General features: G+C 39.5%; 2 protein-coding genes across 2 annotated transcripts; both read right to left on the bottom strand.

Annotated features, from left to right (window-relative positions):
• Nucleotides 1-420: 420 nt before the first annotated feature.
• LOC121375463 (receptor-type guanylate cyclase gcy-23-like) lies at nucleotides 421-3,856 on the bottom strand. Its single transcript, XM_041502968.1, has 2 exons — nucleotides 3,616-3,856; nucleotides 421-575 (listed from the first exon to the last, which is right to left on the bottom strand). The coding sequence occupies exons 1-2, from the start codon at nucleotides 3,854-3,856 to the stop codon at nucleotides 421-423; spliced, it is 396 nt and encodes a 131-aa protein (XP_041358902.1).
• Nucleotides 3,857-5,699: 1,843 nt separating this feature from the next.
• Nucleotides 5,700-13,393, bottom strand: LOC121375386. The gene is made up of 4 exons (XM_041502848.1): nucleotides 13,225-13,393; nucleotides 11,443-11,827; nucleotides 7,089-7,422; nucleotides 5,700-6,044 (listed from the first exon to the last, which is right to left on the bottom strand). The coding sequence occupies exons 1-4, from the start codon at nucleotides 13,391-13,393 to the stop codon at nucleotides 5,700-5,702; spliced, it is 1,233 nt and encodes a 410-aa protein (XP_041358782.1).
• Nucleotides 13,394-13,816: the final 423 nt, after the last annotated feature.

Below are 13,816 nucleotides of genomic sequence, written 5' to 3'. Positions count from 1 at the left end.
GGCCCATATTTTCGAAGTAATCTTAGCCTACGAAATCATTTTAAAAACCTCGTAAGCTATGACATCACTGTGGCGTGTGCTGTAGTGACGTCACAACCTACGATGGTTTTACAATTTCGTAGCGCTAAGATGACTTCAAAACAATGGGCCCAGATTGTCCAAGATAGGTGTTTTAGGAGGAAGACTGTTCAGGGCCCCGTTCCACGAAGCGATCTTAGCACTAAGATCACCTTAGTGCATAAGGCAGCTATGCACATAAGGTGATCTTAGGGCTAAGATCGCTTCGTGGAGCGGGGCCCAGGACAGGTATTTCCGGAGGGAAGACTGTCTTTATGTAATGCGAATTATCGTACTTTGGAATATTGTACATGTTTGGGTTTTTTACGTTGAATCCCCTCCCTAAATAAAACATTTAAAAAATTATATTCCAATAGGCGTACCTGTGTGAATTCCTGTCCTGACTTTGAGCTGGTTGCCTGGGAGATATACGAGTTCCAGTTCATTGTTTGCCGTGACCAGATCCAGCGCCAGGTTGCAGATATCTGCTGCATGGTTTCCATTCGGCTCAGGAGCGCCTGGAGTTTTAAAATAATAACAATAACTAGAAGATACATCATCATCATCATCATCATCGTCATCATCATCATCGTCATCATCCACTGAGGGAATATGAACCAGCATAAGCCTATAAACCCAGAATAAGCATATGTAATATTTCCCGCTACGATCGGTAAAGGCTAATCGATCAATGTTCTATTCTTATAACATCATTACTACTGTAATGGCTAATTATGTTATGAAATGTTCAGCCATGGACAAAATGGAAGAAGAAAAATGTTTTATTTAACGATGCACTCAACACATTTTATTTACGGTTATATGACGTCAGACATATGGTTAAGGACCACACAGATATTGAGGGCCATGGTATGTACTACCCTGCCTGTGGGATGGTGCATATAAAAGATCCCTATGCTGCTAATCGAAAAAGAGTAGCCCATGAAGTGGCGACAGCGGGTTTCCTCTCTCAATATCTGTGTGGTCCTTAACCATATGTCCGACGCCATATAACCGTAAATACAATGTGTTGAGTGCGTCGTTAAATAAAACATTTCCTTCCTTCTCTTCCTTCCCCATGGCTTGTGATATTCAATGTTGGGCTAGTAAATGACTATTATTGCCATGCACGACGGCTAGTGAAATGTTTTTGTCAAATGTTGCAGTTAAGTCTATTTTGTAAATATGAATATCCTGCCCCCCACCCCAACCCCCTAATGTTAGTCTTTTAAGCTCCATCTCCCTCTTTAGGTGACATATCTAATTATTACTATTATTTAGTAAAATTGCATTAACTCAAAGTAAAGTTTGCCTAGTGAATTTTAAATCGTGGCTAGTACATTTTTGAAACCACTGATCCCATGGCTAGTGGATTTTATATAAAAAAAAAAAAAACTTTCTAGAAGCCCCGGGTATGTGCTATCCTGTCTGTGGGATGGTACATATAAAAAGATTCCTTGCTACTAATAGAAAAATGTAGCGGGTTTCCTCTCTATGACTATATATCAAAATTACAAAATGTTTGATATACAATAGCCGATGGTTAATAATCAAAGTGCTCTAGTGGTGTCGTTAAAAAACCCAAACTTCTTCATAAAAAAAAAAAACAATTTTTTTTTTTAAGAATATTGCTGAAGAGTCCACTACCGGGCCCAACAAATGTTCTTATTTCCTAACTTCAAGGACCAAGGGATAAATCGCTATGCAAGTCAAACTTAATCTGTAACAGTACATAAAGCTATGCACAAAATATCTGCTTAATATACTGAGGCATTGCGAAATAAAACAAATATGTATTCGTATTCGTTAAAGGGACATTTCCGAGTTTGCTGCATTGTAAGATGTTTCTGACTAATAAAATAGTTCTACGATTAAAACTTACATATTAAATATATTTTCTTCTTTAGGATATCAGTGTCTGTATATTCAATGTGTTTCTGGTCGTCTTAATATTTGTCAGAAGGCTAAATTGGATTTTGTCTTTAAATAATTTCGTACGTACGAAATTTTTTTTTTTTAGGAAATATAATGAAATTTAACGTAGTACAAATATTAGAATGATCAGAAACATGTTTAATATACAGCCCCTAATATTTTATGCAGAAAAATATATTTGATATGCAATTACAATCGTTAAAAAGTCTTTGTTAGTCGATAATATCTTAAAAATTGCAGCAAACTCAGGAATGTCCCTTTAAATTGAAGGTCCATAACTCTATCAAAACTGGGTAAATCGCATTGAAAGACAAATTTATTCTACAACAGTACATGATAAAGCTATACACAAAATTTCAGACAGATCCTATAGTCCCTTCCGGTTGGAGTGGTAGGTAACTAAAACTAAAACCAAGAACGGTTTTCAGGTAGCGCCATAATCTAGATTTCTGGTAAACGCCTGGGGATATTTATCGTCTGCTAGTTTTGGCCTATATTTTAAAGGGACATTCCTGAGTTTGCTGCAATGTTTAAGATGTTAGCGCCATAATCTAGATTTCTGGTAAACGCCTGGGGATGTTTATCGTGTGCTAGATTTGGCCTATATTTTAAAGGGACATTCCTGAGTTTGCTGTAATGTTTAAGATGTTAGCGCCATAATCTAGATTTCTGGTAAACGCCTGGGGATGTTTATCGTCTGCTAGATTTGGCCTATATTTTAATACTGAAGCACTGAGATGAGGTAATACATTTTAATTTTCAACTTGTCAATTTTAGATTCCCTTTGACATCTCTAAGCTAATGTATCAGCGCTGACTGGTCTTTTGAGTGTGCCGATGCCAATGGACTGATGATGCGAGGTCGTTGCTGTGACGTCACAGTATATCGGTCACTCTTGGTCGTTCGCTCAGTGGTGGGTCTGCAACTGCGTTGGCATGCCAACCAATGTGCCAGGAAACTCTTGGGACTGTCCATTCGACTTGTTAATTAACATCCAAGGATTCAGTTTCAGCCATCGTAGAATTGCGAATTTTTTTTTTTTTTTTTTTTAAATAGAAATAATATTCTTCAACAAAGGATTACTGATTTGTTTCGTCTTTTATACCCAGTAGGCTGTTCAAAACATCAATTTGTTGCATTGTTACAAATATACGGAATTCGTGAGAAACTGCGTTTTCCCCATTATTCAATTTAATCAGGAACACATTAAAATAACATTTGATAGGGTTGGGGGGGGGGGGTTGAGGTTTTTTTTTTTTTTTTTTTTTTTTTTTTTTTTTTTTTTTTTGGGGGGGGGGGGGGTAATTTTTATTTTTTATTTTTTTTGTTTTACTGTTAATAAAATATAGTTTACAAATTTAATAGATGTAATTTTTTGGAAAGATTTTATAATGATCTCATTTCTTTTGCTGTTCAGTATATAAAAGCATCGCCGTCGGACATAATATTATGCAGGGCCGTAGCTAGCGGGAGGGGGGGGGGGGGAACAATTGCAAAAAAAAATCCGGAAACAATTGGAGAAACTTAAAGAAAATTCTCTTGATCTGCGACGTGTAACACATTTTATGGGAACCAGACTTGAGAGGTGAAACGCGGACACGATGTACCCTTATTTGTATGTACCTGACACGATAATGAAGATGTCGCCGATGGAATCGACCCTGTAGGTGTTGTACTTGGCGACAATGTTGTCGAAACGCGAGTAGATGGAGTTGAGCATTTGAATGACCTTCTCCGGGTAGCTGTAGGCGTACACCTTGGTGAAGCCCTGGATGTCGCAGAACAGGATCGTCACAGAGTTGTAGTTCTGGGTCACCACCGATTCGTTCCGTTTCAAGACGTCTGCCACGACTTTCGGTACCATGTTGTATAAAGTAAGCTCTGTGCGTTCCATTTCTTTTTTAAGCGCTGTCGACCTGTTGGAAATAAATGTTTATGTTTAAAGTGACAGACCCCAGTGGCGGATCCAGAAAATCCATTTAGGGAGGGGCCCAATGACATGAGGCCGAATGCCAAGGGAACTTTGGGGAAGGTTTGGAGAGGGATCGTAAAATTAAATTAAAATTAATATATAATAAAATTATAACTCACAAAAATTAGGTGGGCTCGGGGCCCTGCCTCCCGCCCCCCCCCCCCCCTAGATCCGCCTCTGGACCCTAATTTTTAAATACTACGGCGTATATTTTCACTATAAGAGCCGGGTTTTAAAAAAAAAAAAATTATAACAATTGAAATCAAGACATTACTTGGATTTTATTGTTTCCATTAGCCATTTCCGTAGCCCAGTTGTAAAACGCTCGCTTGATGCGCGATCGGTTTGGGATCGATCCCCGTTGGTGGGCTTATTGGGCTATTTATCGTTCCAGCCAGTGCTCCACGAATGGTGTAACAAAGGCCGTGGTATGTATTACCCTGTCTGTGGGATGGTGCATATAAACGATCCCTTGCTGCTAATCGAAAAAAGTGGCCCATGAAGTGGCGACAGCAGGTTCCCCCTCTCTCTCTCTCTCTCTCTCTCTCTCTCTCTCTCTCTCTCTCTCTCTCTCTCTCTCTCTATTTGTGTGGTCCTTAACCATATGTCTGACGCCATATTATAACGGTGTCCTTAACTATATGTCTGACGCCATACAACCGTAAATAAAATGTGTTGAGTGCGTCGTTAAATAAAACATTTCCTTCCTTTCCTTATCACTTAAACTTGTTGATATAAGCATGAAAATGTTTAACAACACAGGAAAGGAAAGGAATGTTTATGTTTAACGACTGCTCGGCAAATTTTAAACTAAGCTGTTTAAAAAAGAAAGTATTATTTATGTAAAGACACATCAGAACATTTTAAACTCCGACTATTTAAAAAAGAAAAAAGAAAAAAAAAAGAGGAATATGTCTTTTAACGACACAGCTGTGTACAATCGCTCTCCTAATTATTTTACCTCTGCGACAGGATCCACAGATACTAATGGATCTCGTTAATGAGCGTGAAAACCACATAGATGATGACGATGCTCAGCAAATTTTAAACTAAGCTATTTTAAAAAAGAAAGAATTATTTACGTAAAGACAAATCAGAACATTTTAAACTCCGACTATTTAAAAAAAAAAACCCACACATTTTATTTACGGTTATATGGTGTCGGACATATGGTTAAGGACCACACAGATATTGAGAGTGGAAACCCGCTGTCGCCACTTCATGGGCTACTCTTTTCGATTAGCAGCAAGGGATCTTTTATATGTACCATCCCATAGACAGGAAAACACATACCACGGCCTTTGATATACCAGTCGTGGTGCAGTTGCTTGAGCGAGAAATAGCCCAATGGGACCACCGACGGGTGTCAATCCCAGACCGACCGCGCATCAAGCGAGCGCTTTACCACTGGGCTACGTGCCGCCCCTTAAAGAGAGAGAGAGAGAGAGAGAGAGAGAGAGAGAGAGAGAGAGAGAGAGAGAGAGAGAGAGAGAGAGAGAGAGAGAGAGAGATGTCTTTAACAACACAACGACAATCGCTCTCCCAATTATAATACTTCTGAATCTCGTCATTAAGCGAGAAAACCACGTACATGATGACGACGATCAGCAAATTTTAGACTAAGCTATTTAAGAAAAGACACATCAGAAAAAAATAGACTATTAAAAAAAGAAGAAAAAGAGAGAAGGAATATGCCTTTAACAACAGAACGACAATCGCTCTCCCAATTATAATTCTACCTCTGCGACAAGGTCCACAGATACTTCTGAATCTCGTCGTTGAGCGAGAAAACCACGTAGATGATGACGACGGTGATGGTGAAGACGCAGAAGAAGACGACGGACGTTGTCCACATCTGGTTGACGTTGTTGATCTGCAGCGTATCCAACATCTGCGTGATTTCGTCGGCCAGCTCGCTCTGTGTCTCCAGCAGCAAATCCATGAAGACCGTCTTGTTGTCGAACCACCACTGCGCCGTCTGGAGGTTGTTGTTGTTGTTGTTGTTGTTGTTACCAGCAGAGTAGTTCCGCTTGATGTCGGATGACATGTGCGTGACGATACCATAGCGCAGTTCTTCTTCCTAAAAAAAAAAAAAAAACAAAGAAGCAAAATAAATATAAAGTTAAAAAATTAAAACTACCGTCGCGCAGTTTTTCGTCCTGGAAAAAAAAAAAAAAACGAAGGAGGAAGGAAATGTTTTATTTAACGACACACTCAACACATTTTATTTACGGTTATATGGCGTCTGACATATGATTAAGGACCACACAGATATTGAATGAGAGAACCCGCTGTCGCCACTTCATGGGTTACTTTTTTCCATTAGCAGCAAGGGATCTTTTATATGCACCATCCCATAGACAGGATAGCACATACCACGGCCTTTGATGTACCAGTCGTGGTGCACTGGCTGGAGCGAGTAATAAACGAAGAAGAAGAAGAAATATAAAGTTAAAAGTTAATACTTTTTTTTATGGCACCAAACTCGGGGAAAGTCTCTTTAACAACCACTTGTAGTCCAACGGATATACGGGGTGGGACGTAGCCCCAGTGGTAAAGCGCTCGCTTGATGTGCGGTCGGTCTAGGATCGATCCCCGTCGGTGGGTCCATGCATTGGGCTATTTCTCGTTCCAACCAGTGCACCACGACTGGTATATCAGAGTCCGTGGTATTAGTTATCCTGTCTGTGGGATGGTGCATATAAAAGATCCCTTGCTACTAATGGAAAAATGTAGCGGGTTTCCTCTCTAAGTCTATAGGTCAAAATTACCAAATGTTTGACATCCAATAGACGATGATTGATAAAATCTGTGCTCTAGTGGTGTCGTTAAACAAAACGAACTTTATCTCTGAATACGTTTCTGTAGGTGTGTATATATAAATACACCTACATATATATATATATATATATATATATATTGCCATTAATATGTATGTATATAAAAATATGTACATGATATTTAAAAACAAAAAAATTGTGAGACAGTGAGTTCAGGGCACCCTAAACATGACACTGCCATCCTATGACATAGGATGGCAGTGTCATGTTTAGGGTGCTCTGGCTATGTTCTGGGGGCAATAAAATTATTAAATAATAATTGTTTTTGTTTAAATGAAACTTACATTAAAATTTCTATACAAGTCGAGCACCAGGTCCGAGTACTGTCTGGCTGAGAAAAACGTGGCGTTGGCCACATCCTGGCTCTCTAGAAACCAGAGATAGACGTCGATGGAGGAAAACTGTCCAGCGGCGTAGTATATAGTGCCCAGTGCACGCTCCAAACCCTTGTACTCTTTAGCAGCGACCACCTCTTGGTAGGCGACAAGACTTCGCCAGATGGATCCTGATTGGTCCTCCGTCACCGCGTCATACAGCCACTTGATGAATACCCGGATGAGGGTCGTGTACATCTGCAGCTCCTCGACGACGGTCTGTTTAAGTGTGTCCAGTTCGTATCTGAAAACGAAAGACTAATAATAAAACGAATAGGAATAGGGCAGGGTTTCTTCTTCTTTTTTTCTGTTTCTTGTTTGTTTTGTTTCTTTTTTTTTCTTATTATTAATGATTTGTTTTTATTATTATTATTATTATTTTTTTTTTTTTTTAAACATAAGAATCAGTTATCATATCTGAAAACGAAAGACTAATAATAAAACGAAAAGGAATAGGGCAGGGTTTCTTCTTTCTTTTCTTTTTTTCTTTTTCTTGTTTTCTTATTATTATTAATATTTTGCTTCATTGTTTCTTTTGTTTTATTTTTTGTTTTGTTTTGTTTTTAAACATATTAATCAGCTATTTATGCAAGTGGTATATGCTAATGAACTTTGAAGGCAGGACCCTTAAAAAGAAGAAGAAGTAGTAGAAGAAGTAGTAGAAGAATTAGTAGTAGCAGTAGAAGTAGTAGAAGAAGTAGTAGAAGTAGTAGTAGTAGTAGTAGTAGCAGAAGTAGAAGAAGTAGTACAAGAAGACAAAATAGTAGTAGAAGTAGTAATAGTAGTAGTAGAAGTAGTAGTAGAAGAAGTAGTAGTAGAAGTAGTAGTAGTAGAAGTAGTTGTTGAAGAAGAAGAAGTAGTAGTAGTAGAAGAAGTAGTAGTAGAAGTAGTAGAAGACGAAGTAGTAGAAGTAGTAGTAGAATAAGTAGTAGTAGAAGAAGTAGTAGTAGAATAAGTAGAAGTAGTAGTAGAAGAAGAAGTAGTGGAAGAAGAAGTAGTAGAAGAAGACGAAGTAGTAGTAGTAGTAGAAGGCGAAGTAGTAGAAGAAGTAGTAGTAGTAGCAGGCGAAGTAGTAGACGAAGTAGTAGTAGTAGAAGAAGAAGTAGCAGAAGAAAAAGAAGTAGTAGTAGAAGAAGTAGAAGAAGAAGAAAAAGTAGTAGAAGAAGTAGTAGTAGAAGAAGAAGTAGTAGAAGAAGAAAAAGAAGTAGTGGAAGAAAAAACACTAGTAGTAGTAGTAGTAGAAATAGTAGTAGAAGTAGTAGTAGTAGAAGAAGAAGAAGAAGTAGTAGAAGGAGTACTAGAAGAAGTAGAAGTAGTAGAAGTAGTAGTAGTAGAAAAAGAAGTAGTAGCAGAAAAAAGTTGTAGTAGAAGACGCAGTAGTAGTAGAAGAGGAAGAAGTAGTAGTAGTAGAAGTAGTAGTAGTACTAGTAGTACTAGTAGCAGTAGTAGTACTAGTAGTACTACTAGTAGTAGTAGTAGTAGTAGTAGAAGAAGAAGTAGTAGTAGATGAAGTAGTGTTAGTAGAAGAAGTAGAAGTAGTAGTAGAAGAAGAAGTAGTAGTAGTAGAAGTACAGTGTTGTCCGGTGTATCGGCGCACCTAAGCATTCAAAGACCATTTTCTATGTGAACACTGTGAAATGCTTAATAAAATGTTACTCTCACTAATGAAGCAGTGCATAATCTGAGATACACTACAAATTGTTTTATGTCTGTAGTAAATAAACATTTAAAAAATTTCCACAAATGTAGACACCCCCCTTTTATCCCAAACGATTTACGTCCGGTGATTCGGCGCAGTAGATGTGGGTCGGTGACCTCGCTATTTATAAACCGCCTATGACCTCACTTTGAAGCCCATAAACGCTACACTATTGTCCCAGGATTATTTTAGTACTTTTTAGTCTTGTCTTGTTAAAGATATTACTATGAAAATGAACGATCACACATAACCCATCTCGTGATCGTTTTCTTGAGTGGCACAGTACTGCAGATGCATACATGTTCATTGCCATGCATGGCTAAAATGCCTACATTTTTTATTTTTTTTATTATTATTTTTTTAACAATGTGACAATAGTGAACTGGAATGACTGTCAGTTAAGGTGTAAAACGTTTGTTTTGTTTGCATTTGTCTGTGTTTTCCTTTTCAGTTTAAATTAAAAAAAAAAAACACAACAAACAACTGTAATTTTTAAAATGCGGGAAAGGTGTTTTTAGACTGGTTTTAACATTATTAATATGAATAAGGCTGACCTACTTCGCGTTTATATAGGCCTACACGAAAGCAGGTGAATGACTTATTTTGAAATTATATATAATTATTGATAATTCTAAAGAAAAAGAAAAATGTACCCTTAACAATAAATATGTTGATACTTGATTAAACATTGAAAATGGAATTGAACTTTAATTCGTTAAAAACACCGACAACATGACAACTTCCTAAGCATACTTGAGCAAAATACCAAGTGCGCCGAATCACCGGACGCGCCGATACACCGGACATGGTTGTAGTAGTAGTAGTAGTAGTAGTAGTAGTAGAAGTAGTAGAAGAAGTAGTAGTAGTAGAAGTAGTAGAAGAAGTAGTAGTAGTAGAAGAAGTAGTAGAAGAAGAAGTAGTAGAAGAAGAAGTAGAAAAAGACACATCTGCTTTTGTACAGTCGTATTAATTCCTTGAAAATAGTTTTATATTTCCATCACAAATCAGTCAGATAAGCCCCAACTTTATAATACAATAGAAATATTTCTTGGACAGCATGCAGTAAACTTGTCCACATTATTATGAAGTGACATTACCGGTTTAAACTGTTGTTGTTGCTAATTCCAAAGAAGGAACCCTCTAACAATAGATACCCTTATTTAATTGATTGATACCAACCTCGGTGGCGTCGTGGTTAAGCCATGGAAACATAAGGCTGGTAGGTACAGAGAGAGAGAGAGAGAGAGAGAGAGAGAGAGAGAGAGAGAGAGAGAGAGAGAGAGAGAGAGAGAGAGAGAGAGAGAGAGAGAGAGAAGGAGAGAGGGAGGTATAGATAGAGACAGAAGGACAGACCGGAAAGTGAGATATTCACAGAAAAAGAATACAGGCATGCATGTGTGTATTCAGGAAGGCAGGCTGAGACGCACACAGACAGACCAGGAACGGACAGACATAGCTTTGAAGGCACAGATCTACCATAGTTCATATAATACACTGTACTTGTATTTGTTAATGCCTCAGTCACAAATGCATCGTAAGTGGTTAAGATGCCCCTACGATGTGTGTTTTTGACGATATCCTACGAATATTCTACGGGCATCGGTGACATCCTACGGACATCGTTGACTTTTTGGCCGATTTTGGGACATCGTAGGGTCATCGGAAACTTTTAATGCGGAACTATAATTTTTGATGACCGTACGATTTTTAAAATGAGAAACCCACCGCAGACATATCGTAGGGGCACCTTGCGGCTTTGACGTGACCTTACGGTGGCCTTGAGGTGACCTTGCAGTATCTGGAGACATCGCAGGGAGGCCACATGATGCCCCTACGATGTCGAGACAACGTACGGGCATCGTACGGTGACCTTACGGTGGACGTAAGGTCAACTTACGATGCCCTTATGATGTCCTTAAGATCTGATGGCCCAAAAAAACGTGTCAGCCCGTAGGGTCCCCGTAAACACACCGTATCTAATGTGACCATGGTGAAGATTTTCGGGAGAACTCGATTTCGCAGACGCCAGGGCCCCATTCCATGAAGCGATCTTAGCCCTAGGATCAATTTAAGTGCATAGGGTAGCTATGCGCTTAAGGTAATCTTAGGGCTAAGATCGCTTCGTGGAACAGGGCCCTGGACGCCGTACGGTTACCCAGCCCCCACCACCACCACAACCACCACCGCACGACGACCGGTGCATTTGTGACTGAGGAATAAGGTAGGACATAACTTTCTCCTAGCCAACAAGCTTTTGACATTTAAAGGCACAGATCTACCATAGTTCATAATACACTGCTGTGCCTGTGTTTGCTAAGGTAGGACATAACGTTCTCCTGAGTCACAGATCTACCATAGTTCATAATACACTGTACCTGTGTTTGTTAAGGTAGGACATAACGTTCTCCTGAGTCAACAAGCTTACGACTTTGAAAGGCACAGATCTACCATAGTTCATAATACACTGTACCTGTGTTTGTTAAGGTAGGACATAACGTTCTCCTGAGTCAACAAGCTTACGCTTTTCAAAGACACAGATCTACCATAGTTCATAATACACTGTACCTGTGTTTGTTAAGGTAGGACAGAAATTTCTCCTTCGACTTGAATTCTTTCCTAATCGAAGTGGGCCCGGCTGTCCAGGTTGTCAGCTCCTCCAAGGACATGTCCGTCTCCGTGTAGCTCATCAGAAGGAGAGTCTTGACCTCCTTCTCGCTGGAGATGAGGTAGAGGGCGCTCACATCGCGCTCTTCTTGTAGGTAGTGGATGACGCGGCCAAGTTTGACGCTGTACAGTAGCGTGTTCCGGATGTTGGAAAAGTCGTGGTAGTTCGTGAATGTGACGCAGAACGTGTTCGTGATTAGACAGGTGAGCAACGTGACCGGAATCATGATGATGAACAAAATCTTGAATAGCTGTTTCGTTTTTCCATAAAAGGATTTAGGATTTCCTGGAAATTGAATTGTCAGGCTTAATATATTATGTACATGTAGGCCTATACATGATGTATAGGCTATGCCCATGCATGCCCAAACGCACGCACGCACACACACGTACGCGCGCACACACACATAGATACACACACACACACAAACAAACATAAACACACAGACGCGCGAGCGCACACACAAATACACACTGACGCACATACACACACATACACACATAGACACACACACACACACACACACACACACATACATTACGATTACGTACGTGTGTGCCTGCAAACAGACAGACAGACATACAGTTTATTCAGTATAAAGGTCATAGCTCCATAATACAATCGGAAGCCTGTTATATATTTTTCGCATGCATGTAGCATATTGTATAGGTATATTTAAACATTTACATATTTCTAATTTTTGCACGTTATAAAGATAAAGACATAAATTAAATAATACATCCAGAGTTTCTGATGTCAAAATGTGTTTATGTACACATGCATAGGTGTACGAGCTCCCATCGTTTAAAAGCGGATGGGAGGTGAGAGGAGGGGAGGGAAAGGGTCTAATTTTTGCCCCAAATTAAACAAAAATACCTGAATCTGGTAATAACCTCTATTTATTCATATTAAAAAAGAGTTTAGTTTGTTTAACGACATCATTGGAGCACATTGATTTATTAATTATCGGCTATTGGATGTCACACATATGGTCATTTTTGACACAGTCATAGAGAGGAAACCCGCCACATTGTTTCCATTAGTAGCAAGGGATCGTTTATATGTACCATCCTACAGACGGGATAGCACATACCATGACCTTTGATATACCAATCGTGGTGTACTGGCTGGAACGAGAAATAGCCCAATGGACCCACCGACGAGATTCGATCCTAGACCGATCGCGCATCAGGCGAACGCTTTACTACTGGGCTACGTACCTTCCCCGCATACGCTTATGTATGCGTGTACATGTACACAAGTATGATATAGGTCTCAGCGGGTTGAAAAATTGGGTAAACCATTCATTCGTTATGCACACACAAATTCAGGTAAACCCGTTTCTTTTTATTTCTGTCTTGCGTAACCCGTCATGATCATATAAATGATGGTTTTACAACTGTTGAACGAAAAATCGGTTACGCAAAAAATGAACGAAAACGCGCGAACAAAACGATCATTCTCGTAATTTACTGCCCGTGTATGTATGGATGCATGCATGCGTGTGCGTGCATGCATGCATGGGTGTGTGTGGGTTTGCGCGCGCGCGCCCGTGTTATGTAGGCCTATGTACGCGCGCACACCCATGTTATGTATGCGCGCGCACGCCTGTGCTGTGTATGTTTCCGCGCAAGCTTCCATTTGGGGGATTCCAGATGAGCTATGAAATAGCAGTTACGTACCTTTGAAGAACTCCTCGAAAGCATTTTTTGCTGCGTCTAGGTGGACAAGGTCGTGGATGGCGACGTTGAATTGTGATTCAGTCATTGACCTGCTGGAACCGACGGTAATTTCCGAGACGCTGTGGATGTCGTTCGGATGCACACGGCTGTGTTGTGATATGCAAGACATAACTAGAAAGTGAATGGAAAACAAAAGACAAATATCAATTTGCTGTCGTCATCAATCATGTGGGGGAGTAATTTTAAATGTTATTTTGTTTAACGACACCACTAGAGCACATTGGTTTATTAATTATCGGCTTTTGGATGTTAAACAAGGTCATTTTGACGTATAGTCTTAAAGACGAAACTCGCTACAGATTGCCATTAGTTGCATTGAATAAAGTACATTTAGAGACAAATCAAATATATATATATTTTTAAGTAATATTTTGTTAGGCCATGTAATAGGCCAGTGGTCAGTGGTCTCCTCCCTCTCTCTCTCTCTCTCTCTCTCTCTCTCTCTCTCTCTCTCTCTCTCTCTCTCTCTCTCTCTCTCTCTCTCTCTTCAACGGTGGTGATATTGTAACGACCGGTACACCCTCGGAATTTG

The sequence above is a fragment of the Gigantopelta aegis genome, chromosome 1 (assembly GCF_016097555.1).
Source record: "Gigantopelta aegis isolate Gae_Host chromosome 1, Gae_host_genome, whole genome shotgun sequence".
NCBI classification, from domain to species: domain Eukaryota; kingdom Metazoa; phylum Mollusca; class Gastropoda; order Neomphalida; family Peltospiridae; genus Gigantopelta; species Gigantopelta aegis.
The sequence above is the reverse complement of the archived record's forward strand: the minus strand, read 5'-3'. Positions and strand labels throughout refer to the sequence as shown.

Excerpts from the sequence above, each read along its gene's own strand:
- LOC121375463 (XM_041502968.1), bottom strand. The coding sequence starts at position 3,856 with ATGGTACCGAAAGTCGTGGCAGACGTCTTGAAACGGAACGAATCGGTG. Across the intron at positions 576-3,615 it reads CATCTTCATTATCGTGTCAG|GCGCTCCTGAGCCGAATGGA; the intron begins GTACATACAAAT and ends TTAAAACTCCAG.
- LOC121375386 (XM_041502848.1), bottom strand. The coding sequence starts at position 13,393 with ATGTCTTGCATATCACAACACAGCCGTGTGCATCCGAACGACATCCAC. Across the intron at positions 11,828-13,224 it reads TTTCGAGGAGTTCTTCAAAG|GAAATCCTAAATCCTTTTAT; the intron begins GTACGTAACTGC and ends TTCAATTTCCAG. Across the intron at positions 6,045-7,088 it reads ACTTGTATAGAAATTTTAAT|GAAGAAGAACTGCGCTATGG; the intron begins GTAAGTTTCATT and ends TTTTTTTTTTAG.